Source organism: Camelina sativa, chromosome 2 (genome assembly GCF_030686135.1).
Source record: "Camelina sativa cultivar CO46 ecotype springtype chromosome 2, ASM3068613v1".
NCBI classification, from domain to species: domain Eukaryota; kingdom Viridiplantae; phylum Streptophyta; class Magnoliopsida; order Brassicales; family Brassicaceae; genus Camelina; species Camelina sativa.
In genome coordinates this window covers 18,366,972-18,392,404 of record NC_141881.1, presented here as the reverse complement: position 1 = coordinate 18,392,404, position 25,433 = coordinate 18,366,972, and the positions used below count along the sequence as shown (strand labels likewise).

Below are 25,433 nucleotides of genomic sequence, written 5' to 3'. Positions count from 1 at the left end.
CAAGTTGAAAAAACGGCTGATTCCTATACGAACTACGATGATCTTATATGAATCTGTGATGCACATACATTGCTACTCTTTCAAGCACTTATGTACTGAACTAAAATCACAACTTTTAAAAGGCTTGGACTAATATAACCAATTCCACTAGGTAAGCGTCTAGTAATAGAGACAAAGCAAAAGATGTTCACATCATCTAAAACATCCAAAAGCTGCATATTAATTATTAACTAAATTCTAAGTAGACTGACTTGATCCTTCGTTGCTGTCTAGAGCCATGGACTCATATCCTTCATCTAATGTGTTCCTATTCTTTGGTCTTATATACTCCACCCCTACATTACCACACTTCCTCGAGTTGTGTCCAACTATACCACATCTGCCACAGCGAACAATCCTTCCCTCTCTGCCAACTTTGTGTTTCTTCTTTGGAGACTCATCCACAACCAGCTTTCTTTTAGGATTCTTCTTACTTCTCTCCTCTTGAAACTCCACAGAAGAATCAGGGTTCAAACTTAACAAAGAAAATGCAAAAGAGTATCGATAGATTATTGCAAGAGAAATGACACAAAGGCAGCCATATTGTTAGATAAATTTAGTGCTAAAAGTAACTGAAAGAAATACTTACTCCATATTCTCCAACTGATAGTCTTGCAGCCATGAACACTGTTCATCATTTTCCTTTTTGATAATCTCCAACGCTACTCCTTTTGCCTTCCGACACTGGTCACGCGAAGCAGTTAAATTCCAACGTTGCTTTATTTGTTCTTGAATAACTTTTGGTTTAAACTTAGGATTACTCCTTATCTCGTTTAGAAACAGCCTAGCAATTACAGCTTGATTCAACAGGTTGCTATATCCGTTCCTTTCACAACGATGCTCGTCGTGATACGCTTTTATCATCCACTTCCCAACTGGTTCCTCGAAAGAACAATAAATTCTCCATGGGCAGTCTCCTTTCATCGCACACTTGAGCTCAGACTTTTCGTTTCCCCATCTTGAATACTTGACATTCCATCCTTCATTCAACACATAATCCACCATAGCTTCTTTAAACTCTTCCAAAGTGTTAAACACTTGTTTTAGTTTTAGCTCGCCACTACACCTTTCGTATTGCTCTGTTTCAATATCCGAACTAACAGGTGTATCTCGGTAATCATCATCATTCTCCTCCTCCTCTTCATCACCAAAGCCAGTGACTTTACACTCAATCAGATTCTCTTCATCAAACTCAACAGTTCCATCATCATGAATAAATGTCTTATGTGAAACGTCTTCTTCACTTGATTTAACATTCACACCATCATCAGTATCAGAACTACATAGTCAAACAAAACAAAAACAAAAACTCGTTTAGGCATTTAATCGAACACATAGCATGCATATAAGAACTGTACCCTAAAAAACAATTTGTTTCATACAATCTCTGCATCCCTAAAACTAAACACTACGCCACATACTTGCATAACTCAATTCCCTGTATTCAAGATCGACCCAAAATCAACGCATTTTACCTCAATTTTTCTCTACTCTTATGGAATTGAGACTTCGAGATTCACTTTGTCTGATTCGAAATCTCGCTTCTCTTCTTCCTAATTTCTCAAATCGTCACAAAGTTCTGAGTTTTGTTTGTCTTTTGATTGAGTTTTTTTGTTTCTACATAACTAAAACGACGTTGTTTTGAAAACCAAATGAAGCGTTTAGTTGGTCTGAGTTGATAATACATTAAAACCATAACTAATATTCACTATAAATTAATAAAAAAATTTGATCCTGAGTTTAATCAGTATAAAAAATAACACAATTTCATAAAGTAATAGAATAATATTTTTTTTTGAAAATCCTATGTAAAAATATGGTTCCAACAATATCATAAAATAATAATGATATAAACTATATATATATATATATATATATGTATAAAGATGTAGTGAAATATGACTCTATTATTGTTTATATATTTTTGAATTTGCATTCTAGTTGGAACTCATATCTATATAGTTATGTTAATTAATAATAAAATTATATATAACAAATATTTTTGTAAATGTCACTAATTTTTGTTCACTTTTATTTATTCAGATCATAAAATGTCAAAATATATAATTTACTTAAATATAATTATACATACATATTCTCAAATTTATTTATATTTTATTGTTCAACTTTGATAATAATGTTCTTTAGAACTTTTGAGTATTCAAGATTAAAAAAAACAATTCATTTGATTTAAATATATAGATGATGAACAAATAATGTACCAATAATAATAACATATGAGAATTAGAAAAGTGGAAAATATGCTTATTAATATATTCTCACATTTTTTAGAAATAAAATCGTGAGGAACATTACTATGGTAATAATATGGGATGTTACAAACAAATATATTTCTATTATTAATTTTTAACTTATCGGTATTTTTAAATAGTGGGCATTAAATGTGTAATGCAATATGATTTTATATATACTTTTCCAAACTTTTATATTTATAATTTTCCAAACAATAAAAGTAAAGCTTATTGAAATATTACATATTAAAAAATATACGTGAATATGTTAGAAAACAATAAAACATCGAAAGTACATACATATATAGAGATGGATTTTTTCAACTTCATTCTCTTGTTGTGTGATGATTGAAATTGATGTTTATGAAATTTGATCCCATCAGAGACCAAAGGACCACCTATTCTGCTGGAACTACTCATCAACAGATTTGGTGAGCGCAGAGTCGATACAATCTGGATGGGAAACTGAATATAAACCGTTGAGTGCCTGGCACTTGTATACTGTATGCCAAACTGATCTGATGGGCAGAGACAAAAGAGCACCTAAGGATCATGTCTGCTATGGATGTAAATCGTATTTTGCGTTACAATATATTTCGAAGGAGGTATTCAACTTAATATTTTAAGGATTTTGTAGGATTTTAATATTTTAGAATTTTGAAAGATTTAGAAAGACTTTTAGGAGATTTGATTGTGTTTTAAAGTTTTTTTTTATTTTTCTAAAAAAGAAATGAAATATGATTGTATGAGATTTTATTAGTAACTTTGGGTGATTTTTAAATATTTTACAATACAAAGAAAGAAAATTATATGCCAAAAATATAAAATTATGCTCAGAGAGTCTAAATCTGAGATGATCCCACAATAACATATTTGATTGTTGAGATTTGAGTTTCTAATTAAAACCTGCAACAAAGAAAAAAAAGCTTTAAGTGAGATGAAAAGAGAGGAAGAAAAACCTAAACCAAAAAAGATGAGCAAAAGGAAGAAGAAGTTTCGTGATCTGAGTTTTCAATTGTGGTGTGACTTTCTGTAGAAATTTGTGAGCCACGAACATATTGCATTCCACTTCTTTATTTGTGCTTTTCATTATCATGATTCGTTTTGTTTGATATCTAATGATCAAAAGCTAATTATGTTCCTGTTGTAACATATATGGATTCTAAAAAGAACAGCCCATTAATTTACCATGATCCGATATACTTTTACGACGATGAGGTATACTTTGCGTAGACACAGAGGCAAATTGCAGTCCAAATAACAAAACGAGCTGAGGTATTCTAGTTAAACTGAACCTTGAGATTCAAATTAAGAGGGAGAAGAGAGAGAGCTTACTGAACAGAGATGGTGGTTTAATTCACAGGAAGAGACGAAGCTTCAGGAGGTGACTGCTGATCGGCGGAGATTAGAGCTGTCGTCGGAATTGATCTTTCATCGACTGTTTTTTTTTTTAATCCTTTAAAATCCTACCTCAAAAAGGTAAGATTTTGTTACTCATATTTGTCAACTAAAAAACCAAAAAAAGTTTTGCAGAATCATTCAAAATACCATTTTTAAAAAATTTGTAATGTTTTGAATAACACTAGATTTTAAGTAAGTTTTATAAATCCATGATTGAATAACAAGAGATTTTAGATTATTTTAAATGATTTTACATAAATTTTAAGTTGAATAACATAGGATTTTAAAAGATTTTTTAAAATCATGAATTGAATAACAAGTGATTTTAAGAATACTTTAGAATCTTTCAAAATATCAAATTGAATACCTCCTTCAAAATATTTTGGTATCCCGCCACCAGAAGAAGAAGGTCAAGCTGAGTTTTGTTGCCGTCAAGAACCATTCCCTCCCGCCAGCTTCGGTGAATTCAGGATAATCATCCTCCTAGTGTTCAACTTAAAGAAGAGACTAATCATGCTGCTATCCTATGAAAGAAACCGAGAGAATTTGAGATTTTAATAGCTAGGATTCGAGAGAGATTTGTACCTCATCTTCTTTCACATCTTCTTGAGATTTCATCTTTAGATTTCACGAGAAAAAACAATATAGGGTTTAATGGGGTGGGGTGGGGGGGGGGGGCGATTTTTGGGGAAATGTTCGCAAAAATAAATCTTCTGAGTTTTGCTTTGTGTTTTTGAGTTTTGTTTCTACCTAGCTCAGACGACGTTGTTTTGTAAACTCAAAACAAAGCCGTTTTTATATATGAGACCCTCTTAAAACGTTGGTGGTTTGTGATGCTTTTGGTCCAATGGGCTATTTTACCGATTGTTGATATATGTTACTCAAAATAAAATCAAGGCATTTATGATTTCGGTTTATTCGGTTAAAATGGTTCCATTTTTGATTTTTGAAAGATTCTAAACCGAAATTATCCAATACTATTATTTGGTTCGGGTATCGGCTACTTCCGATATTCATATCTTCATCGAGACTAACCTATTCTTTTTTTAAAGTTAAATTTCGGTTTAAATTTAAATAATACAGCTAATACGTTCTTAACCCGGTATACTAGTTTCGATCCTAAATATTTTTGTTTCTAGGCTGCTATAAAAAGAAAAACATAAGGCTTGGGCCAATCCTAGTGACAAAATGATGAAACGATAATGAACGTCACTTTCTGCTTTGACGTTCGCAAGACTACAGATGCTTAGAATCAGAAACGGGTAAGCGAAAGCTTATGAAAATATCAATTCAAATTTTTTTGGATAATTAAGGCCATAAATGGTTAAAAAACTGATTTTTACACCATTTACAAAAAAAATCATGTAAACTTTGTTTTTTCAAAAAGATAAAAAAAAAAATCTGTTTGCGTTTTTTCAATAAAAGAAATTTAACTCATGGACTGCAGTTATGTTATTCACCAGTTAGCCAGCAGTTTTGTTTCCAATTATTTACTAGGTAAAACCATTTTTCTGTTTATTTTATTTTTAAATAATGAGTTAGTAATCAACATACTTTTTTTTTAATTGTTCATATTTCTCACAAATAGTTTAATTTTCAAATGTGTTTTTTAAAGATAATAATTACTTCATTAATTTTTCATACGTTATAAAATAATGAGTTTTTATGAAAAAAACAGATTTAAAGAAAACAGAACAATTTTAGTCAAATTGAAAATTTCATTTTATTTTTTAATTCAATAATATTTGCTATATATGACACTTATATTTCAAAAAATCACATATACAAAGAAATCATTAAAAAAAATTTCTATACTATTTTTTGTGTACTATTATACTTATCTTTTTGCTTTGACGTTCACAAGACTAAAGCTGCTTAGAATCAGAAACAGGTACGCAAAAGCGTATCAAAATATCAAAGTAAATTTTTGGGATAAAATTTTGTCCCAAAACAGACTAAAACCGACAAAACATTGCTTAGAAGCAGTAAACAACTTTGTTAGTGTTTCTATGGTCAAAATGTGTCACAATCCAATGCATTTGACTAACTATAAGAGTTAGAGATAGATTAGGAGTGTTTATGCAATACATATACCCATTTCGTCCCAAAACAGTTAAGATCATAAATGGTGAAATTACAAGTGCGGATTTCTAAGTGTGGTATTCAAAAGACTGATTTTCACATCATTCACAAAAAATTAACGTAATTTGCATTTTTAAGAGAAATATTATACTTATATTTCAAAAAGTCACATATACAAAAAAATCATAAAAAAATTCTATACTATTTTTTTATGTACTATTATATTTAATTTTTTGCTTTGACGTTCGCAAGACTAAAGCTGCTTAGAATCAGAAACATGTACGCAAAAGGGTATCAAAATATCAAAGTAAATTTTTTGGATAAAAATTTTGTCCCAAAACAGGCTAAAACCGACAAAACATTACTTAGAAGCAGTAAACAACTTTGTTAGTGTTTCTAGAGTCAAAATGTGTGACAATCCAATGCATTTGACTAACTATAAGAGTTAGAGATAGATTAGGAGTGTTTATACCACACATATACCCATTTCGTCTCAAAACAGGTAAGGTCATGAATGGTGACATTACAAGTGCGGATTTCTAAGTGTGGTATTCAAAAGACTGATTTCACACCATTCACAAAAAATTAACGTAATTTGCGTTTTTAAGAGAAAAAAAAATCTGTTTACGTTATTTAAAGGAGAAATTGAACTCATGGACCGCATTTGTGTTATTATTCACCGATTAGCCAGCGGTTTTGTTTCCAAGCTACTTACTGGAGAAAAACAATTTTTCTGATTTATTTTTATTTTAATAGTGAGTTAGTGATCAACATACTTTTTTTGAATTGCTAATACTTCTCACAGATAATTTAATTTTTAATTGTGTCTTTTTAAAAGACAATAATTACTTCATTAATTTTTCATAAGTTATAAAATAATGAGTTTTTATGAAAAACAGATTTAAAAAAAATTGTTAAATTGAATATTTCACTTTATTTTTTAATTCACTAATATTTGCGATATATTATACTTATCTTTAAACAATCACATATACAAAGAAATCATAAAAAAGAGCTTGTGCGGTTAGCACAAATACTTTTTGATACAAAGATGCCAGCTGGTGAGACAGTTTTGCAACCTTTCTCAGATGACTCTTCAATTAAAAAGATCGCTGTTGAGGTAAGTAAAGCACCATAGATGTTGACTACGTAAAACAAGTTGTGTATGTGTTATATTTCCACAGGTAATAATAAATACCAAACTAACTTGAAAGTGTTCTTTGGTGGTAGACATTTCCAGAGGAACTGTTCTCTGTACTCCGAACAGTAGTTCTGTACTATTTTCTTATGTACCATAGATGTTGACTAAGTAAAAAAAAGAGTTGTGTGTTCTGTTCTACAGGTTATAAATAATACCAACCTAACTTGAAAGTGTTTATTGGTGGTAGGCATTTTCAAAGTGATTCCTATACAAACTGTGGTGATCTTATATGAATCTGTAATGCATACACGTTGCTTACTCTTTCAAGCACTTATGTACTGAACTAAAATCACCAGTTACACTTGGTAAGCCTTGTAACGCACTACAAGATTGTTGGATACACGTAACAGAAAAATCAAAACCATATTCCACTTAAAAGGTTTGAACTAATATAACCAATTCCACTTGGTAAGCGTCTAAATAATAGAGACAAAGCAAAAAATGGTCAGAAAGTTCTGAGTTTTGTTTGTGTTTTGAGTTTGTTTCTACCTAACTAAGACGAGGTCGTTTAGTTGGTCTAAGTTAATAATAATAACTTATCTTCGCCGTTACGCCGGTCTGAGTTAGTTAAAGCTAAAATCTCATTTTTGGCTAAAATAGTCGTTGTTTATGTAGTAATTCAAATTGTATCAAAACCAATCCCCATAGTACATTTAGGAATTTGCAGTTTTCCTCAAAATTTTCACAAATGTTACAGACTTGTGAAGATGAACACTGATGGTGCATCGAGAGGTAATCCGGGTTTGGCGGCAGCAGGAGGAGTATTGCGTGATGCAATGGGAGAGTGGCAGGCTGGCTTTTCATTGCATATTGGTATCTGTTCAGCACCGATGGCAGAATTATGGGGCGTGTATTATGGCCTCTGTATGGCTTGAGAGAAACGGGTAACTCAGCTCGAACTGGAGGTCGATTTAGAGGTAGTGGTGGTTTTTCTTCAGACAGGGATCAGCAAGGCTCATCCGTTGTCATTCCTGGTACGTTTGTACCATGGCTTCATCTTAAGGGACTGGGTGGTCCGTATTATGAATGTGCATAGGGAAGCTAATCGTCTAGCTGACGGAATAGCGAACCATGCATTTTCCTTACCTTTAGGTTTTTATTTGTTTCAGTCTAGTCCGGCGAGTGTTGCTGCGATTGTGTTGCAAGACTCTGTTGGTCATGCTGTTCCACGACATGTTTGTATTTAGTTTCTTTTATTTTTAAATAAAGTATCCCTCTGTTTCACCAAAAAAAAACCTTACTTTATGTATATGATTTCGGTTTAAATTCAATTAATACAGTTAAAACGTTTTTAATCCAGTATACTAGTTTCGATCCTAAATTTTTTTGTTTCTAGGCTGCTCTAAACAAATAAACATAAGAATTGGGGCTTGGGCCAATCCTAGTGACAAAATGATGAAACGATAATGAATGTCAGTTTCTGCTTTGACGTTCGCAAGACTATATATGCTTAGAATCAGAAACGGGTAAGTGAAAGCTTATGGAAATATCAATGCAAATTTTTTGGATAATTAACATGTTGATTGGTTCTCCCGCCAGCTCCCGCAAACGCTGTCTGCGGGTGGTAGCAGTTGCTAGCGATTGGTACATATCACACAAACCACTTCCAATCGTTCCAAATCGCTCCCAATCGCTTCAACCGGTAGAACTTCTACCCCCAGGGTTTCTACCTAACTAAGATGAGGCCGTTTAGTTGGTCTAAGTTAATAATAATAACTTATCTTTGCCGTTACGCCGGTCTGAGTTAGTCAAAGCTAAAATCTCATTTTTGGCTAAAATAGTCGTTGTTTATGTAGTAATACATTTAGGAATTTGCAGTTTTGACAAATGTTACAGACTTGTGGCCTCATTAAGATGAGTCTATTCAAAACTGATGTTTGACTGTAAAAAAGCGATAACTGCTGAGGCTGTTAATAACCTCATCTCTTCTTCTTTGCAATGCCGCCTCCCTTTCTAGAGCTACTACTAGCCTCAGGTCCTTCTGCTTCTTCAGCTTTTTGCTCTGCCTCAAGTATTGCCAACTGCAAATTGTACATTCAACCATTATTATCACACATCACCATAACTCTGGCCAGGCTTTACACGATTTAAAGAGAAGAAAGGGTGAGAGACTGATGTCATGTGATAAAACTCTCACCTCATCTAGAATTGGTTTGAGTTCCAGATACCGAGATTCCGCTAGATCAAAACCATCCTTCCGGAGCTCCTACAATGCCAATTACATGTGAATCATATAATGTCATGACTTATGACAAGGACAGAACAATGTTGCTACAAGATGGAAGAATATACCTTGCCGGTATGTTGGGTATGCTCATAGGTAGCCATTTGCCAGTACATATTTGTGCGCTTATAGAAATCCTTCAAAGTTTCTCCAGAACCAAATGAAGTCAAATATAGCCACAGGGTAGACTCACTACAGATTCAAAGCCAACCAACGAGAGAGAGGGATAAACAAGCTATGAGAAGAAGGAAAGGCAAAACCATATAATACCTCTTCATCATCAGACTCTTCACTGTTTCCTTCATCTTCACTATCATCTTCATCCTCGTCTTCGTCCCCTTCTTCGTCATCTGAGACTTCCACCCACTCAGTTTCAGTCGCCTGTTGTAAAGACATACCAAGAAACTTATTGTCTGCACAATATTTTACCAATTAATATCAAAAGACAGAAAAATGAAGATTGGTGTCAAACAAACCGGTATGATACACTTCCACTCGTCAAGTTTGCTAAGATTGAGTGAATACAAATCATCAAGAGTAACTTCTTTATCTTTTATCTCCATCATACCACCATATATGTATAAGGTATCCTTCCCAACGACCATACAAGAATTGATACGTCCACATGGTTTTACAACCTGCAAGGAAATAAATGCAACGATTTACAAAATGACACCAATCCTCGTAACTGAAGGTACACAATGTTAATAAATTTTGCCAAAACAAACCTCCTCTGAGACTGAAACTTGAGGATCTAGTCTAGCTTTTGCTTTCTGTAGACCCTTACTTTTATCAGACTCAGCATTAGATCTATTTCCATCAACAGTTAGACCTGCTGCCATACGTTCAGATATCACATCCGAGGAGCCTACTCCATCGCTTTGCTCAATCATGGCCGATGAGCCTACTCCATCGCTTTGCTCAATCATGGCCGATGATTCATCTTCTTCTGCTGAATCCATCTCATCATCATTATTAGATGCCACAGGTTTTGCCTCTATACTCTTCTTTGCCTGTAAAAAACGAAGATCAGTTTTCTACTTATTTGAAACGTCTTAACCATAAGGCTCCCACGGGATAAAAGTTGAACAATGGATGCAAAAGAAACACTAGCTGGTTTTTGTCTGTACAGGTAAATACAGCACGCAGCAAAAACTATAGTAGATGCAGTCATACCTTATCTTTTGATGATTTTTCTTTTCGTAACTCTATTGGGTACCTGAACTCCACAGAAACTGATAGTCAGTGATACAAAATGAAAAACTAACGAACCTCAACATATTTTTAAGAACTAAGCATCTCAAAATAGCTAAAACTTTTACAACCTTCAGGAGCAAAATTTAAATAGCAAAAAGTACATTTGAGAAAAAACTTCATAGTTTCCATGCTCATAATGACATCAATTGAATTCTTACCAGCGACGATTATCTAACTGGAAGCCATAGAGTTCATTTAAGAATAAACTCATCATTACATCACCTGCCAAACAATTACAGAGGTCAATAATTCAACTTCTAGATTCTGATATACAAAAATGACACTAGGAAACCATTTCCTGACCTTCCATTTCCATGTCCACGACACCCCCAAACAGCAAAGCACGCTTTTTGTGGACACATACCGAAAATCCAGCACGGGAGCTAGGAGGCATCCCAATTTTCTTCACCTAAGTACAGCAAGAATCATTACATTACAACGAAAGATAATAGTTAAAACTATTGGGTTGTTAAAACTTCTAACTGATAGAAATTGCAAAACATAAATGAACTAAGTGTGGGTATTACTCTCCCGGTGGAACCAGTTTTATCATGTAAAGAGTATAAGAAGTAACTCCAAAATTGATGCCATCTAGAATTACATACTTTGTTCCATTCCCAAGACCACAAATCTGCATGAACAATTCCTTTCTCAGAGCTCTTCTCGGATGAGACTTCTTTTGAATAACCACCATATAAGTATATCTGCAGCATGAAAGGATTTCCTATAAATAACTGTTTATGCTTGGACTTGAAGAATATGATATAGACATGTGAACTGTAAACTGACCTCATCTTGATAAACAAAAAACTGGAAGCCGCTTCTAGCTGTAGGCCACGTGGCACCAGGCTTAGGTTTTATTTCTTGCCACTATCAAAGAGACACCAAAAATATTCACTAAAAGGTGTAGAAAGTTCCAGAGAGCTAAGAATTGAAATGGGATGGAAACGGAAGGTAGGTTTACCTTGTATTGGTCCAGGTCAAACACATAGAGATCATTGTAATACCTGCCAACGAGAAGTGGATAGCAGAGATCAACTTATCAAAATGTTATATCAAATTAAAGCTTAGAGAAAACATATGTTCAATCACATTAATGTCCTAATTCAGTTGAAGCTACTAGAAGAGGTTTACATGGTCTATTCTCTATTATTAAGAGATGGCATTAAGATCCTGATATATTTCTAACCGAATGAGTAAATTACTACCTTACTTCACGTAGAGTGTCATAGAAGCCACCAAAAATTATAATCTTGTGTTTGTATAATACCTGGAAAATAAAGTAAGATGTAAGAAAAGCAAGATAAGAACTTAATGGGCTGGTTACTAGAAGGGAGGCAAGAATTGATTGACTATGAAATTACAATTTTACTAAGCAGACAACTCAACACAGCAGAACACAAACTGCTATCTATTCCTCACAGAAGCTAAGTTTGGAAATTAAGCAGCACACAGGTGACAACTTTTCCAGATTCCCACCCTTGATGTATACAAAATGTGAACAATATCTACAGTCTTTTATTATCTAATACTAGTCTCAGTGCTTGTTAATTCGACGTACTGCCAAAGTCTGGATATTGCTGTTTCAGCTAGAAGGAGAGTAGTTTATTCAAAGTCCGACTCTATATATTTATTCCAGCAGTATGTTAGCAACAAGCATTGTTTAGTTTTAAGGCACATTGGTCAGGATACATCAAAGACTTACCATACGATGACCAGAACGTGGACTAGAACATCCCTTCAAATTTAACTGCTCCCATTGGTTAGTTTTCACGTCCAGCATCCAAAAGTCCTATAAAGTAAACTCAAGGTTAAACGATGAGTAAAAAGAGATAGTAATAGACTGGCAAAACACAGCAATATACTACTAAACTAAACCCAAGTCACTAGATGCAAAGCAATGTACGTTCGGGTAGAAACAGTGCCGGCTTAACTAGGTGGGCGGGCAGTGCGACCGCCCCGGGTACATAAATTAAATGGACATATACGTATAAGAAAAGGGGCACAAAAAAAATTTGTAAGTTAAAAAGGCACAAAAAAAACTAGAAAGGGGCACAAAAAAAAATCTGTAAGCTAAAAGATACACAACAAAAAAACTTTGTAAGCTAAAAAGGGGCGCAAAAAAAAAATTTGTAAATTAAAGAGGCACACAAAAAAAAACTTTTTAAGCTAGAAAGAGGCACAAGAAAAGAAATTTATAAGCTAGAAAGTGGCACAAAAAAAATCATATGAACCAAAGAGACCTAAAAGAAAACAGTAAATTTTTCTATAGATTAAAGGGTATTTTTTTTTAGTTTGCCCAGGGGTATGTAATATGTTTAAGCCGGCACTGGGTAGAAAGTCTAGAATCACTTACATCTAATGACTTGCTTTGCAGATTGAGCCAAATGCTCTAACTTATCAAGCACATATGAAGCAGCTAATAATAAGAGGTCAGCATTGTCGCCTATACAGAACATACATACTACAGCCAATGTAAGTCGTGATTCTCATCATATTGACAATAGCAAAATGAATTAAGACTTTCAAAACGCATGCTAACTTATCAAGCCAGAGCCCTTTGGAAATTTTTTGGAATTCTGAAGCAGAATAAGAGAATGAAGAAGAATTCTCTGGTTATCTACTTGAATTTCGATTAGGAAACTCCCTTGATCCATAACAACTGCAACAGCTAATCCAGCTAAAACATCTGAATCTGGGTTCTGTTGACTAAGATATATTCCACTAGGGTTGGAGACCACTTCAAGTCTTGAAAGTGACATTTCAAAAACTCCAAGCTGACGGAGATAGCCATGATTTATTCAATAATACTCGAAATAAAATTATGTGTACAGATAACAAGCAAACTCGAACCACGTAAAGAATAAAGGCATACTATCAGGGATTTCTTCACCCTGAATTTTTTACGTAAAATACATGTAACAAATCATCTTCTGTTATATTTTCTAACAAATTAAGCTCATAAAATTGCTCTAGTCTAGAAAAAAAGTTATCCAGCTAATAGAAACAAACCCAAAGTATTCAGTTAGAACTACAGAGCGCCACTTATTGAAGAGGATATCCTGATTGCATATCTAAAGACAACAGAAAATACAAAAGCACCTCCAAGTACAAGACCACATCTACTATGTGCTCCAAAACAATATCTCCCGCTTTCGTAACCTGTCCAACCTAAAACAGAAAGTGACGTGCATAAAAGATCTGATCCAGATCAAACACCAGATATTGAAGGAAGGAATTGGAAGGATGGTGCTTCTGGGACATTAGATTTCTTAGCAAAACGCCACAGGGTGGATGTGCACTCTTGAACCTGCCACCATCAGAGATTTCCAAGAAAGTATCCTTTTCAGCAGATTAAAAGATGAGATACGGGAAAAGCATCTGCGAAGAAAAAGAGAATGCTCGAGCCCCGTCTTCCTCTTAACACATAAAAAATTCCTCTTAAAACATAAATTAAAGGATGTGGGATTCCATGGAACATGGGAAGCAACAAAAAGCAGCTATGGCATAACTTCTTGCTCATAGTAAGAGACTAAGCGAATAGAGGAGGAAAACTTTTATACCTGTGTGAGACCACCAGCACTGCCAGTCACTTCTTTTAGGTAAACTGTTTGAATTGAGTCAATGCTCGGGGAGATAGCCGATGAGCTTTGTTTAGAATGTCCTGAAATAAATCACAACAAACGATGTGCTTCAGGTACCTGATCGAAAAATAGACTTGAGAATTTCACAAAGCATGGATTTGGTGTTTGACGTGTAAACATGAGGAGAATTAATTAGGGGATACAGTTAGGCACAAAATAGGAATGAATATGCAGCTGTCCATTGCTTAGGTGTTTAAAGAAGTATTGAAATATGACTTCTGTTCGATTAAGATAATAAGAATGTTAATTCACATAAAATAGTATACCTAAAGATCAGAGCTCGAAAACAGGTAGAGCTCTTCAGTTTGAATTTTCATCCTGTCAGCCCGACTTCCTATTTGCTCCACACTCTGCGGCGAAAAAGAGAAGATCTTATGAAGAATGTCTAATCAGTCAACATAATGCGTGGGATCAGAACAAACTAAAAGTACCATATCTCTAACAATAAAGAGAAAACGCGAGAAAAAAAACAGCCAACATTTTTTTGCAGTGAAAGTCCAACTGCACAAAATAAAGCTACTACAATTACTTCGCTGCATCTTAAACATTTGCATGAAGATCATTCAGACCATCTTAAGCAGCATGGTTTGAAAAAGGAACAGCCACAGAGAATTACACAATCCACAAGTTTGATCAGAAACCCGGTGTGAGGAAGACAAGGAAAGACAAGCAGGAGAAACTGAAACTTTGAGAAAAATAGAACATGCCTAGGACAAACCTCTTCACCAGAGATATACAAGACTGGTGCTGGTTCGGCCACTTCACTCCCTCCAGCAAACATTTGCAAAGGGGAAGACAACTAATTAAAGCACATCTCCTAACCTGCAATAACAAGGTACTCTTGCCAATACCAGGGTCACCACCAATCAAAATCAGAGAACCTACAAAACAGCACCATAGTGAGTCAACAGTAAAGACAGAACGAATTATAAAAATCATGAAGACAGCATAAAACCTGGGGCAAGGCCACCACCAAGCACCCTGGAAACTTCATTCCCAAAAAGTCCAGGCCTAAACATAAACATCGCAAGAAATGATATCTCCAACAACAAGAATATCTACTCAGATTGTAACAAAAACAAACTTATGTAAGCTAAACCATTCTAACGAGTGAACTTAAAAGCAACAAAAATTAGCACTTTTTAATAGCATATACATACAGAGAAAATCGCCATTGCTGCTGAGTAATACCACGAATAACATCAGTCAATCGATTCGGCTGCACCCCTGCTTGGTCAGGTAACCAAGACAAACCAGTACCCTCCTGAAGACCAGAGCCAGTAGCTTTGCTACTACTAGCACTACTTAAATGAGAACCATCAGAGAAACGTTTCATAGTCCCAACCTTGTGACAAGCACGACAACTCCCCCTCCATTGCCCTCCAGAATGACCACAGCTCTCACAAACCCAAACAGTTTTCGATTTGCCTTTCTTCGATTTGTTCATAACAACTTCCCCTGGATCCCATCCCCGAGTAGTTGAACCGGCTTTTCTCGATTTCTCATCGGAGAATCCAATTGTGGTGCTCGAACTCGCGTCCTGATTAGAGGAGGGAAGGTCGAAAACGGAGGTAACGGGGGATAACAGAGATCCAAAGGAATTCTCAGATTTCTAAAAATCGTCTTTAGCAAAATCCTTTGAAGCAAACTCAAAAGGTACTAAACCAAGAAAAGAAAAAAACAGAAGCTTTTTGAGTTTTTAAAGCTAATTTGTAAGGAAGGAAACAGAAGCAGTTAGCAAAACATCAAACACTTAAATTCATCACAACAACAAAACCCATCTCAACATCAACAAAATTGATCTGAATTTCAACAAAACCAAGATCAAGTCTTCAAACTTCCTGCAAAATAAAAAGGACTACTAAAGCGTTCTAGTAAAGACAAGAAGAGTGTATTCCATCATTCCATTATATTAATGGGCACAAGACATCAATAATGATTAACTTAATTGTATTCAAAAACCGTAGACACTTGAAAAGAGAGAGAGAAAAACAAACAACGAAACCAAATCCACACAAGACAAAAGTAACTTGGGATATTTATCTTGTCGATAGTCAATCAAGACAAGAAACCTTCCTCAGTGGTGGTGGACTAGCTACTAGGATCTTAGTCAGGGATGAGAGCTTTAGTATAATGGCGTGGGCGGCATACATGATGCTCCTCAGCTACTTCTCCAATGTAAAAGCCATACCCACCATGGGCAGTCAAGCATCCAGTACGGTCATTGAAGGCTCTTCTAACTATAACCTTACGTACAACATGTTCACCAATCTCACCATAGATCAGACAGACGCTACTTAACTGATTACTAACTAGGTAATTGCAAAAGTGAAAAATACTAGGGTGTACGTACCTCGTAAAATCGTTGAGTATCATTGAAATCTGACGGCCAACAAGGCAATTGGACTTTATCATCATCCACCATTCCAGAACAACGAAGGAGGTCTGTCGGGGTCCCTTGAGGCTTAGCAATAAGCACGACAAATTCAAACTGCAACGGTCACTGCTACCTTCAGCAACTCCAACCTCAAGTGTAACGAGTGAAGCAGGATCAATGCTTGCTGGATCGCAAGCAGCCAAAGTAATGTAGTAACTGGCCTGACAATTCATTGTCTTGTTGAACTTCTTTAGGTGGTGGAGCTGCAAATTTGTCCCATGGGACATGTTGTAACGATCAAGCCCCAATCTAGCATAACGCTTAACCAAGACAGGATGAGGATAATTAATATCACAGTAGAAAGGCATCAATCCAGTTGTACCTTGTGGTACTGAGATTTCCTCCAAATCAAAAAACCCAGCTTCTCTCACTTGTTCCCAATAGTCCATCTGCCCACGACACCAAGAGTCCATCTGCCCACGGAAAGACTCGGCAGTCGGAGATTCTAAACGAAACGGAGACGTCATCTTCTCCGATCGACGATTTGTGAATGCTTTTCCTTTTCTTCTTTTTCTTTTTTTTTTTTCCTTTATTTAGGTTTACGGCTAAATTAGTTTAGGTCGATGGTTGGTTTTTTTATATATGAGACCCTCTTAAAACGTCGGTGGTTTGTGATGCTTTTGGCCCAATGGGCTATTTTATCGGTTTGTTGATATATGTTAATTCCTGTTGTAGAATTCATGACGCTCAACTTCTCTATGCAGGTTTGCGTTGTTTTTTTTTTTTTTTTTTTTTTTTTTTTGTTGTTTTTGTTAATACGACCAACATTTGCTTCTTTCTTGGACTTAGAAAATGCATCATTTGTGGTGTGGATCGGATCAATTGCCTTTCACGTTAAAAGTGCACAAAAGTTCTATTTATTTCCCAGTGTGTACCCTAATATCTATTGGACTTCTTATAGGCAATTGATCATATCATCAATCCCATTTGCCATTCCCCCACTTTCACGAGCACCAGTTAGCAATTAAAATTGAGATCGTTTTTGCTAGTTTTATGGCTATACCTCAAATATTGCTTTTGGATGATTTTTGCTAGTACATGCATGCTATCATCTAAGCCTCTTCCAAGTCTGGGTCTAACACTGTTTATATGCAGGGCCGGCCCAACAAAATATGTGGTCCAAAGCGAAGAAAAAAATGTGGCCTCTTTATAAAAAAAAAATTGTTGCCAAAAAAAGAAAAACTGAATCCAAAAAACAAAACTAAATCCAAAACCAAAAAAACCTTTAAAGTAACCACTTAATCTCTTTTAAATATAAGTCTCCTTGAATTTTTTGCTGCAAAATCGTTCATCAGAGTTTCATAGTCTATTTCTTCAACCATAGCTCTCTCGATCGATAATAAGGCTAATCCGCTCAATCTTTCTTGTGACATAGTGGATCGCATATAATTTTTTATAAGCTTGAGTTTGGAGAAACTTCTTTCAGCAAACAGATCGCTCCCATCTATGTCTGAATGTTCACCATTCTTTAGACAATCCTCAAGGTTCATACATGATTCTCTCAAATCTTCATCACCTGCTGATATTAGCTTTTTCAGATCAAACAAAAAACCAAAAGTTTTTTCATAACTTTGGAATTGTTCAAATCTTGACTCAAGAGAAACCAAAGCTTGATCTATAAGGGCGATGAAATAATCAACTCTGAAACTTTCCTCCGGTGGTAGTTCAATATTTTCGTCAACTTTTTTAGGATCTTCACCAAACTGCTTTTTTCTTCTTATGAAACGCTTCCTTTTCTCAGGAAACTTGGCTTCAATCTCCATAGCTTCAGCAATTTTGGTAGCTTCAGATTTTGCTAAATCAAAACCACTTTCTCGATACTTCTGAAAAAATGAAATCAACCCTTTTAGCTGTTCAATCGCGGTGTTGATATTAATGTTTTCTGACTGAAGGAGCTTGCTTACGGCGTTGACAGCAGATAGAAGTTCATACTCCCTCTGTTCTAATTTAGTTGTGCTTCTAGGATTTAATATTCCAATCTTATCCCTGCTGTTTTAAAGTTTCAACCAATGAAAAAATTATAAAATATATTAATGAAGGGCAAAACATAAAATTTAATAGTTTCCTTAATTTGTGTGCAAAAACCTTAAACGACAGTTAAACTAGAACGGAGGGAGTACCAAATAACCATGCCAAACAAAAATTCAAAATTTCCAATACCATGTGTCTCACTCAGTGCAAGAGATTCAGCTTCGCTTCGTGTTTTTGGATCATCAAAGTCTTCTACCAATAAAAGTAAAGCCTCTCTTATTGCTGGAGCTTGAAATCGTATTGCTTTGACACTTTCAACACGGCTCTCCCAACGAGTTTGAGATAAATATTTAAGTGTTAAACCTTCTACCATCTGTTTAAATACCTCCCACCTGTTTGTTGAAGATGAAAACAGACAATATACTCGTTGGATAATTCCAAAAAATGACACAGCCTTTTCTGAAGAAGAAGCTATATCACAAAGCACAAGATTCAAGCTATGGCAACCACATGGTGTGAAAAATGCCCTTGGATTAATCTCAAGCAACCTCTTCTGCACTCCTTTATTTTTTCCTTTCATATTAGACCCATTGTCGTAACCTTGACCTCTCACATTATCAATGTCCAACCCTAGACTAATTAATGCATCTTGAAGAGTAGAGAAAAGTCCTCCTCCAGTTTTATCATCCACTTTCAAGAATGTCAAAAAGAATTCTTCAATCCTAGTTGACATTGAAGTTACATCCACACATCGAATAATCAGAGTCATCTGTTCTTTGTGACTAATATCTGGAGTACAATCAAGAATCACTGAAAAATATTTTGAAGCTTGAATCTTCTTTATGATCTTAAGTTTGATATCATTGGCCAACAGTTCTATCAACTCATTCTGTATCCTATGACTAAGATAATGAGAATATATTTCTTTTTCTTCAACTCGTCTGACATGTTCTCTCATAACTGGATCAAACTCTGCAATCATTTCTATGAAACTCAAAAATTTCCCATTATTTTCTTCTCCAACCTTATCACTATCTCCTCGAAATGCCAAATTATTTTTTGCAAGTGTTTTCACCAGTGCAACAATTCTCAATAAAACTTCTCTCCAATGACTCTTCTCTCTATTTATCTCCGCCTGAGCATACTTATCAATCGTTTGATTTTTTTGTAGTCTTACTTCTAACTCTGTCCAACGAGTCATGTAAGTAATGTGATCATGACTACTTTCATGTTCTTTAAGTCTCCTTGAGAGATTTCTCCAGTCGCTATATCCAGTGGTCCCTAACTGGATAGCTTTTTTGTCTTGTTTAAATAACTTGCAACAAAAGCAAAAAGCTTTATCTAAAGATTTTGAGTAAATCAACCATCTTCAGTACATGCAAAGAGTTACGTTGCACGTGTCTTTTGTTAATGAATCATATGTTTACCCTTTTTATTCTCGTTTTGTCCTTCTCGATGTTATGGCTCACTAAACACTTCTCTTGAAGACCGTTTTTTTCTTTGAGTATTTCCTCTGGTTAATTCTTGTCATCAGCCTTCCAGTGCGTTATGCTAGAGTTAGTAACAAGATGATATACCCAGTACTGGATATACCATTTTGCATCTTGAATCACCCGAATTGTTCATGTTGATGAAGAAGTCCAAAGTGATAGATAGACCTTTGTTGTTTGTTTTTCCATCCTTCTTTCGGTTCCTTACTCTTAATCCATCTTGTGATTCCAAATGCAGAACACACGCACACAATATCCCATGGCTGCCTTTGCAACGGCAGAAGCATGTGACAGCAACGCAGAACTAATATCAAATGGAGACCTACGACATCTAAGATCTATGGCCAAAGGAGATGCTTCTCAGGACCAATCGTGACTCTGTTGGTCTCTTCCAGATATTAAATGGTGTTTTGCTATGTATGAGGATTTTTGGGGGTTCAGGCTCATGTTTTGAGGCCAATCCCTCTTTGTACCATGATTTTATTGTTACGGTTTGGATTCGTTAGAGTTTCTTTTGTTTTGTTTTCCAAAGTTATACTTGACGCTATTACAAACAGAGTTATACTTGACGATTTATGATGATGTTTGTTTACTGTTGTTGGGAAAAAAAACTCTTCAATATGATAAGATGTCATGTGATATTTCTTCTTCTTCGGCTTATCATATCTCTAAATTATGGCATGGCATTGTTGCTACTTACTCTTTTCCTTTGCTTTTTTTTTTCTTTTTCGAAAAGTCTCAAGAAAAAAAAGTCTGGTTTTGCAATCAAAGAAGTGGGAAACAGAGAACAAAAAATATCCGGGCCCAAAAGACAATTTTTTACCAGCTAATAATAAAGTTTGTTGTATATTTGCCCTAAAATATCCACCCTCCTCTCTTTGAGTTTCAGTTTTTTGAAGTGTGCCGATGATTAGAAGACTTCGTGAGCCTTCCCCAAGTACTTGTTTATAAACGAGGACTGCGCACACAAGACCATCAAAGCAAGCATATCAAATTTTGGCTAATATGCAAAGTTCCATTGAGAAAGTGTGGGAGAAATACGGGAGACTGTAATTGTGTTGTAGTAGTAGTACCTTGTTAATTCCTGCAACGTCTGGTGAAGGCAATGGATAAAACTTGTACAACTTCATTTCTTTGTAGGCCTCTTTTGTTTCTTCGCTCATTCCTTCCTTTGCCTTCTCTCGGGCTTGTTTCACCTGCAATTGTACGTATAAGCATTTTTTATATGAGCGTCCTTTTTATGCTGGAGAGTATTAACACTTAATACCTCTTCATAAGCTGTCTTAGCTTTGTCACTTTGCCCTTTCACATATGGGTGAGTGATTTAGAGATAACCCCTCAAACGCTTTTCATAAAACTTCCTTGCTTTTTACATTGAACTCATCCTTTTGGTCCATGAGTAACGTCTCCTTCTTAATCAGATCGTCGGTTAATTCCTGAAATTATCGAGATGAGAAGTAATTCAAGTATGTTATCGAATTGGAAAAGTAAGAAGATAAGCACCTCAAGGTTGTTTACAGCCCAGTCATATTCACATACAACCTGCACAAAAGAAGAAAGTACGCTTTGATCCAAATATGAAAATGCCAAATTTTAGGAAAAGACCAAAAAAAAAAAACGTACTGGTGGCTCAGAAGGGAACGTTATTTGAACCACAGTGCTCTGCTCAGTTTCATTTTCCTTAAATGGGTTGTCAATATCTGCAAATCAAAGTAAAACAGTAATGTTTAGAGTTTGATGTTGGACTCCAGGAAAAACAAACAAACGAGATAACAACAATGTCTAAGGAAAACATATTTAAGCAAACAAAGACATGGTGCTGAGGATCGATCTATCATCAACAATAACCAGCTATGCATCAAAATTTAAGCTTACAAGGAAAATAGTAGTTGAACTTTTTAACGTGATCAGACCTGCAAAGACCATATACAAGGCTAGACTGATTAGACCAAATTCTACGCTCTATGTTACTGGATGTCAAAATGGTAAACAGGCGAATAATGTAAAGTGGTGCATCACACTTTCACATAAAGTTGTGTGTGTAGCCATGCTTTCAAAAACATATGTAATGTAACTAACAAAATCACTCTACAAAGCAAATGAACAAAATAACACGTCCCCCGACTTTCATGGTAAATTGGTAATTGGCTATTGAGAGAAAAATGATAACACATACTTTACCTTCTCTGCGTACAGCCCAAGATAAAAATTTGAGAGTCCATTTTATCAACTTGTCTATCCCTGCAGAAGAACGAAAGCAAATGAAATTAGCAACACCCAATTTATAAACATCAAAAATAAGAATAGTGGCACACAAACATACTATATATCTGTCTCTCTTCTCATTGACCAAGACCCTCCAATGGAAAATATGTGCAGTGGGTGTCTAAACGTACCCTTTTCCAAATGGGATGTAAGGAACCCAATCCAATTTCATATCTTTCATTGGAATTATTTCCTCAACCTCTCCTTGAACCGATGCAACTACTATCTTATCAGACGGGGGAATGGTTGATTCAATCTGTAAACAGATAACAAACAATTCGGTACAGATCACAATGCTTGCCCATTTGATCATGTATGTTTGTGCGCCATGTTTGCCCAAGGAACAGTGTGGTCATGTTTGCCCAAGGAACCTAAAATCACAATGCTGAAGTAATATATTATGAAGAATCAAGTAACATGATAGAACATGAGAAGAAAACCAAAAGCTTACACAAACGACAGTAGGAACAATGACAGTCTTGTTTTCATTTTTGTGAGGGACTAATAGAGCTGAAGTGATAAGATAAGAGTAAATCAGAAGGGGAAGAAAGAGAGAGAGATGCACATTGCAGAACCAGTTGGACTTTCAAGCAAATCAGACAAATAGATAAATGTCAGCTTAAAAACTTACACTCAGTGCAACCAAAAACATAGACTTTCTTCCCGTTGAGCTTTCCACCTTCCTCCAGAGCGTCCTGCAATTCAAAGCAAAAGAGTACTTCTTAAGAAACTGGTTAAGCTAAAAAGAAAAAGAAAAACAATATGAAACGGTATGATTGAAGCCTGCAGCCTGTTGATCCCACCGTATTCGACAGAGCATAAACAACAAACACAATATTCATTTGAACCTTGTATAGACAAGCTCGAAAGCCAGTGTCAAGGCCAAAACTTCTCGAAACCAAATACCTCTGTTACCACCTTCCACAGATCCCCCTGAAATACACACACCAAACATTAAAATTATCTTACTACTGGATAAATCACAGGTCTGGAAATCTAGCTAGAACTCTAGACCTATCTCTGTTACGGTGTTTAATGATCGTACTAGCCCCAAATATGAACTGAATTCAAACTCAAAATCTTAAGCCGAATTCGAGATTACAAACAAGAAGATGATAGCATACCAGATTACGCTTATCCTTGCAGTACTCAGGTTTAGCTTCTTAAAGTTGCTTTTGAGAAGAGGAACGGGTTGCACCAAGATGTGCACTTTTGCTAATTTAATGTTTTGCTGCCTCAGGTGTCCAGACTTTAATACTCTTACGGATTTGCATTTTTACTTTAAAGTTTGGACACCTGAGGCAGCGAAACATGAAATTATCATCTCTACATCTCCAGTAATCATCTTCCTAGTGTTCAACTAGGAGAAGAGACTAATCATGCTGCTACTCCTATGAAAGAAACCGAGAGAGTTTGAGATTTTAATAGCTAGGATTCGGGAGAGATTTGTACCTCATCTCCTCTTCTTGAGATTTCATCTTCAGATTTCACGAAAAAAAGCAAACAAACCCAAAAAAAAACAATTTAGGGTTTAATGGGGTGGGGTGGGGGGGGGAGGGCGATTTTTGGGGAAATAAACGCAAAAATAAATCTTCTGAGTTTTGTTTTGTACACTCAAGCTCAGACGACGTTGCCGTTTTATTTATGAGACCTCTTAAAACGTCGGTGGTTTGTGATGCTTTTGACCCAATGGGCTATTTTACCGGTTTGTTGATATATGTTACTCAAAATAAAATCAAGACATTTATGATTTTGGTTTATTCGGTTAAAACGGTTCCGTTTTTGGTTTTTAAAAAATTCTAAATCGAAATTATCTAATACTATTGTTTGGTTTGGATATCGGCTACTTCCGATATTCGTATCTTCACCGAGACAAACCTATTCTTTTTTTTAGTTAAATTTTGGTTTAAATTCAGTTAATACAGTTAAAACGTTCTTCATCCAGTATACTAGTTTCGATCCTAAATATTTTTGCTTCTAGGCTGCTCTAAAAAGAAAAACATATGAATTGGGGGCGGCTTGTGCCAATGAAAAAATGATGAAACGATAATGAACGTCACTTTCTGCTTTGACGTTCGCAAGACTACAGATGCTTAGAATCAAAAACGGGTAAGCGAAAGCTTATGGAAATATCAATGTAAATTTTTTGGATAATTAAGGCCATGAATGATCAAAAAACTGAATTTTACACCATTCACAAAAAATTAACGTAAACTTTGTTTTTTAAGAAAGATAAAAGAAAAAATCTGTTTGCATTTTTTCAAAAAAAAAATTTAACTCATGGACTGCAGTTATGTTATTATTCACCAGTTAGCCAGCAGTTTTGTTTCCAATTATATACTGGATAAAACCAATTTTCTGTTTATTTTTTTTTAAATAATGAGTTAGTAATCAATATACTTTTTTTTTGAATTGTTAATACTTCTCACAGATAGTTTAATTTTTAGATGTGTTTTTTAAAGATAATAATTACTTCATTAATTTTTCATACGTTATAAAATAATGAGTTTTATGAAAAAAACAGATTTAAAGAAAACAGAACAATTTTAGTCAAATTGAAAATTTCATTTTATTTTTTAATTCAATAATATTTGCTATATATGACACTTATATTTCAAAAAATCACATATACAAAGAAATCATTAAAAAAAATTTCTATACTATTTTTTATGTACTATTATACTTATCTTTTTGCTTTGACGTTCATAAGACTAAAGCTGCTTAGAATCAGAAACAGGTACGCAAAAGCGTATCAAAATATCAAAGTAAATTTTTGGGATAAAATTTTGTCCCAAAACAGACTAAAACCGACAAAACATTGCTTAGAAGCAGTAAACAACTTTGTTAATGTTTCTATGGTCAAAATGTGTCACAATCCAATGCATTTGACTAACTATAAGAGTTAGAGATAGATTAGGAGTGTTTATGCAATACATATACCCATTTCGTCCCAAAACAGGTAAGGTCATAAATGGTGAAATTACAAGTGCGGATTTCTAAGTGTGGTATTCAAAAGACTGATTTTCACATCATTCACAAAAAATTAACGTAATTTGCATTTTTAAGAGAAAAATTTGCATTTTTTAAAGGAGAAATTTAACTCACGGACCGCATTTGTGTTATTATTCACCGATTAGCCAGCGGTTTTGTTTCCAAGCTACTTACTGGAG

The 25,433-nt window shown here is 35.0% G+C and overlaps 5 protein-coding genes and 2 long non-coding RNA genes across 48 annotated transcripts; 1 reads left to right on the top strand and 6 right to left on the bottom strand.

Moving 5' to 3' along the window:
* Positions 1–113: 113 nt before the first annotated feature.
* LOC104752147 (uncharacterized) lies at positions 114–1,697 on the bottom strand. Its single transcript, XM_087485567.1, has 3 exons — positions 1,515–1,697; positions 629–1,318; positions 114–514 (listed from the first exon to the last, which is right to left on the bottom strand). Exons 2-3 carry the CDS (start codon positions 1,042–1,044, stop codon positions 238–240), a joined length of 693 nt encoding a protein of 230 aa, XP_087341693.1. The 5' UTR covers positions 1,045–1,318; positions 1,515–1,697; the 3' UTR covers positions 114–237.
* A 1,332-nt stretch (positions 1,698–3,029) lies between these two features.
* On the bottom strand, positions 3,030–4,407 carry LOC147948819 (uncharacterized). 2 transcript variants are annotated; one of them, XR_015580483.1, is made up of 4 exons: positions 4,278–4,407; positions 4,060–4,175; positions 3,627–3,757; positions 3,030–3,197 (listed from the first exon to the last, which is right to left on the bottom strand). It is a non-coding gene; the product is annotated as an uncharacterized LOC147948819 (long non-coding RNA). The 2 variants fall into 2 exon arrangements; XR_015580484.1 differs by lacking the exon at positions 3,030–3,197 and having other exon boundaries at positions 4,060–4,186; positions 4,278–4,365.
* Positions 4,408–6,770: 2,363 nt separating this feature from the next.
* On the top strand, positions 6,771–8,274 carry LOC147948818 (uncharacterized). 2 transcript variants are annotated; one of them, XR_015580480.1, is made up of 3 exons: positions 6,791–6,894; positions 7,005–7,280; positions 7,673–8,274. It is a non-coding gene; the product is annotated as an uncharacterized LOC147948818 (long non-coding RNA). The 2 variants fall into 2 exon arrangements; XR_015580477.1 differs by having other exon boundaries at positions 6,771–7,280.
* Positions 8,275–8,721: 447 nt separating this feature from the next.
* Positions 8,722–14,194, bottom strand: LOC104752137 (uncharacterized). The gene is made up of 21 exons (XM_087468699.1): positions 14,158–14,194; positions 14,020–14,063; positions 13,676–13,798; positions 13,559–13,627; positions 13,373–13,453; positions 12,999–13,233; positions 12,823–12,902; positions 12,162–12,248; positions 11,665–11,726; positions 11,421–11,463; positions 11,246–11,326; positions 11,062–11,160; positions 10,760–10,865; positions 10,615–10,678; positions 10,376–10,418; positions 9,928–10,212; positions 9,676–9,837; positions 9,432–9,580; positions 9,268–9,391; positions 9,113–9,181; positions 8,722–8,996 (listed from the first exon to the last, which is right to left on the bottom strand). The coding sequence occupies exons 1-21, from the start codon at positions 14,192–14,194 to the stop codon at positions 8,895–8,897; spliced, it is 2,145 nt and encodes a 714-aa protein (XP_087324825.1). The 3' UTR covers positions 8,722–8,894.
* On the bottom strand, positions 13,321–17,106 carry LOC104752126 (putative UPF0725 protein At1g28500). Of its 16 annotated transcripts, none has more exons than XM_087485366.1 (7): positions 16,454–17,106; positions 15,292–16,340; positions 15,056–15,111; positions 14,819–14,981; positions 14,367–14,450; positions 14,020–14,120; positions 13,321–13,766 (listed from the first exon to the last, which is right to left on the bottom strand). In XM_087485366.1, exons 1-2 carry the CDS (start codon positions 17,002–17,004, stop codon positions 16,337–16,339), a joined length of 555 nt encoding a protein of 184 aa, XP_087341492.1. In that variant the 5' UTR covers positions 17,005–17,106; the 3' UTR covers positions 13,321–13,766; positions 14,020–14,120; positions 14,367–14,450; positions 14,819–14,981; positions 15,056–15,111; positions 15,292–16,336. The 16 variants fall into 16 exon arrangements, with proteins under 16 accessions (XP_087341492.1, XP_087341487.1, XP_087341514.1 ...); XM_087485361.1 differs by having other exon boundaries at positions 15,292–16,347; positions 16,454–17,102; XM_087485388.1 differs by lacking the exon at positions 15,292–16,340 and having other exon boundaries at positions 14,808–14,981; positions 16,454–16,740; positions 16,860–17,102.
* Positions 17,107–17,775: 669 nt separating this feature from the next.
* LOC104752116 (uncharacterized) lies at positions 17,776–21,161 on the bottom strand. Its single transcript, XM_087468697.1, has 5 exons — positions 21,072–21,161; positions 18,658–19,823; positions 18,348–18,472; positions 18,142–18,302; positions 17,776–18,066 (listed from the first exon to the last, which is right to left on the bottom strand). The coding sequence occupies exons 1-5, from the start codon at positions 21,159–21,161 to the stop codon at positions 17,776–17,778; spliced, it is 1,833 nt and encodes a 610-aa protein (XP_087324823.1).
* LOC104724970 (protein HEAT INTOLERANT 4) lies at positions 20,707–23,915 on the bottom strand. Of its 25 annotated transcripts, none has more exons than XM_087485501.1 (13): positions 23,716–23,879; positions 23,388–23,559; positions 23,112–23,196; positions 22,895–22,958; positions 22,715–22,773; positions 22,322–22,648; positions 22,180–22,239; positions 21,874–21,911; positions 21,622–21,698; positions 21,502–21,540; positions 21,266–21,434; positions 21,072–21,194; positions 20,707–20,956 (listed from the first exon to the last, which is right to left on the bottom strand). In XM_087485501.1, exons 7-11 carry the CDS (start codon positions 22,218–22,220, stop codon positions 21,348–21,350), a joined length of 282 nt encoding a protein of 93 aa, XP_087341627.1. In that variant the 5' UTR covers positions 22,221–22,239; positions 22,322–22,648; positions 22,715–22,773; positions 22,895–22,958; positions 23,112–23,196; positions 23,388–23,559; positions 23,716–23,879; the 3' UTR covers positions 20,707–20,956; positions 21,072–21,194; positions 21,266–21,347. The 25 variants fall into 25 exon arrangements, with proteins under 25 accessions (XP_087341627.1, XP_087341568.1, XP_087341586.1 ...); XM_087485442.1 differs by having other exon boundaries at positions 22,395–22,634; XM_087485460.1 differs by having other exon boundaries at positions 22,395–22,773; positions 23,170–23,196; positions 23,716–23,915.
* Between the last annotated feature and the right edge of the window lie 1,518 nt (positions 23,916–25,433).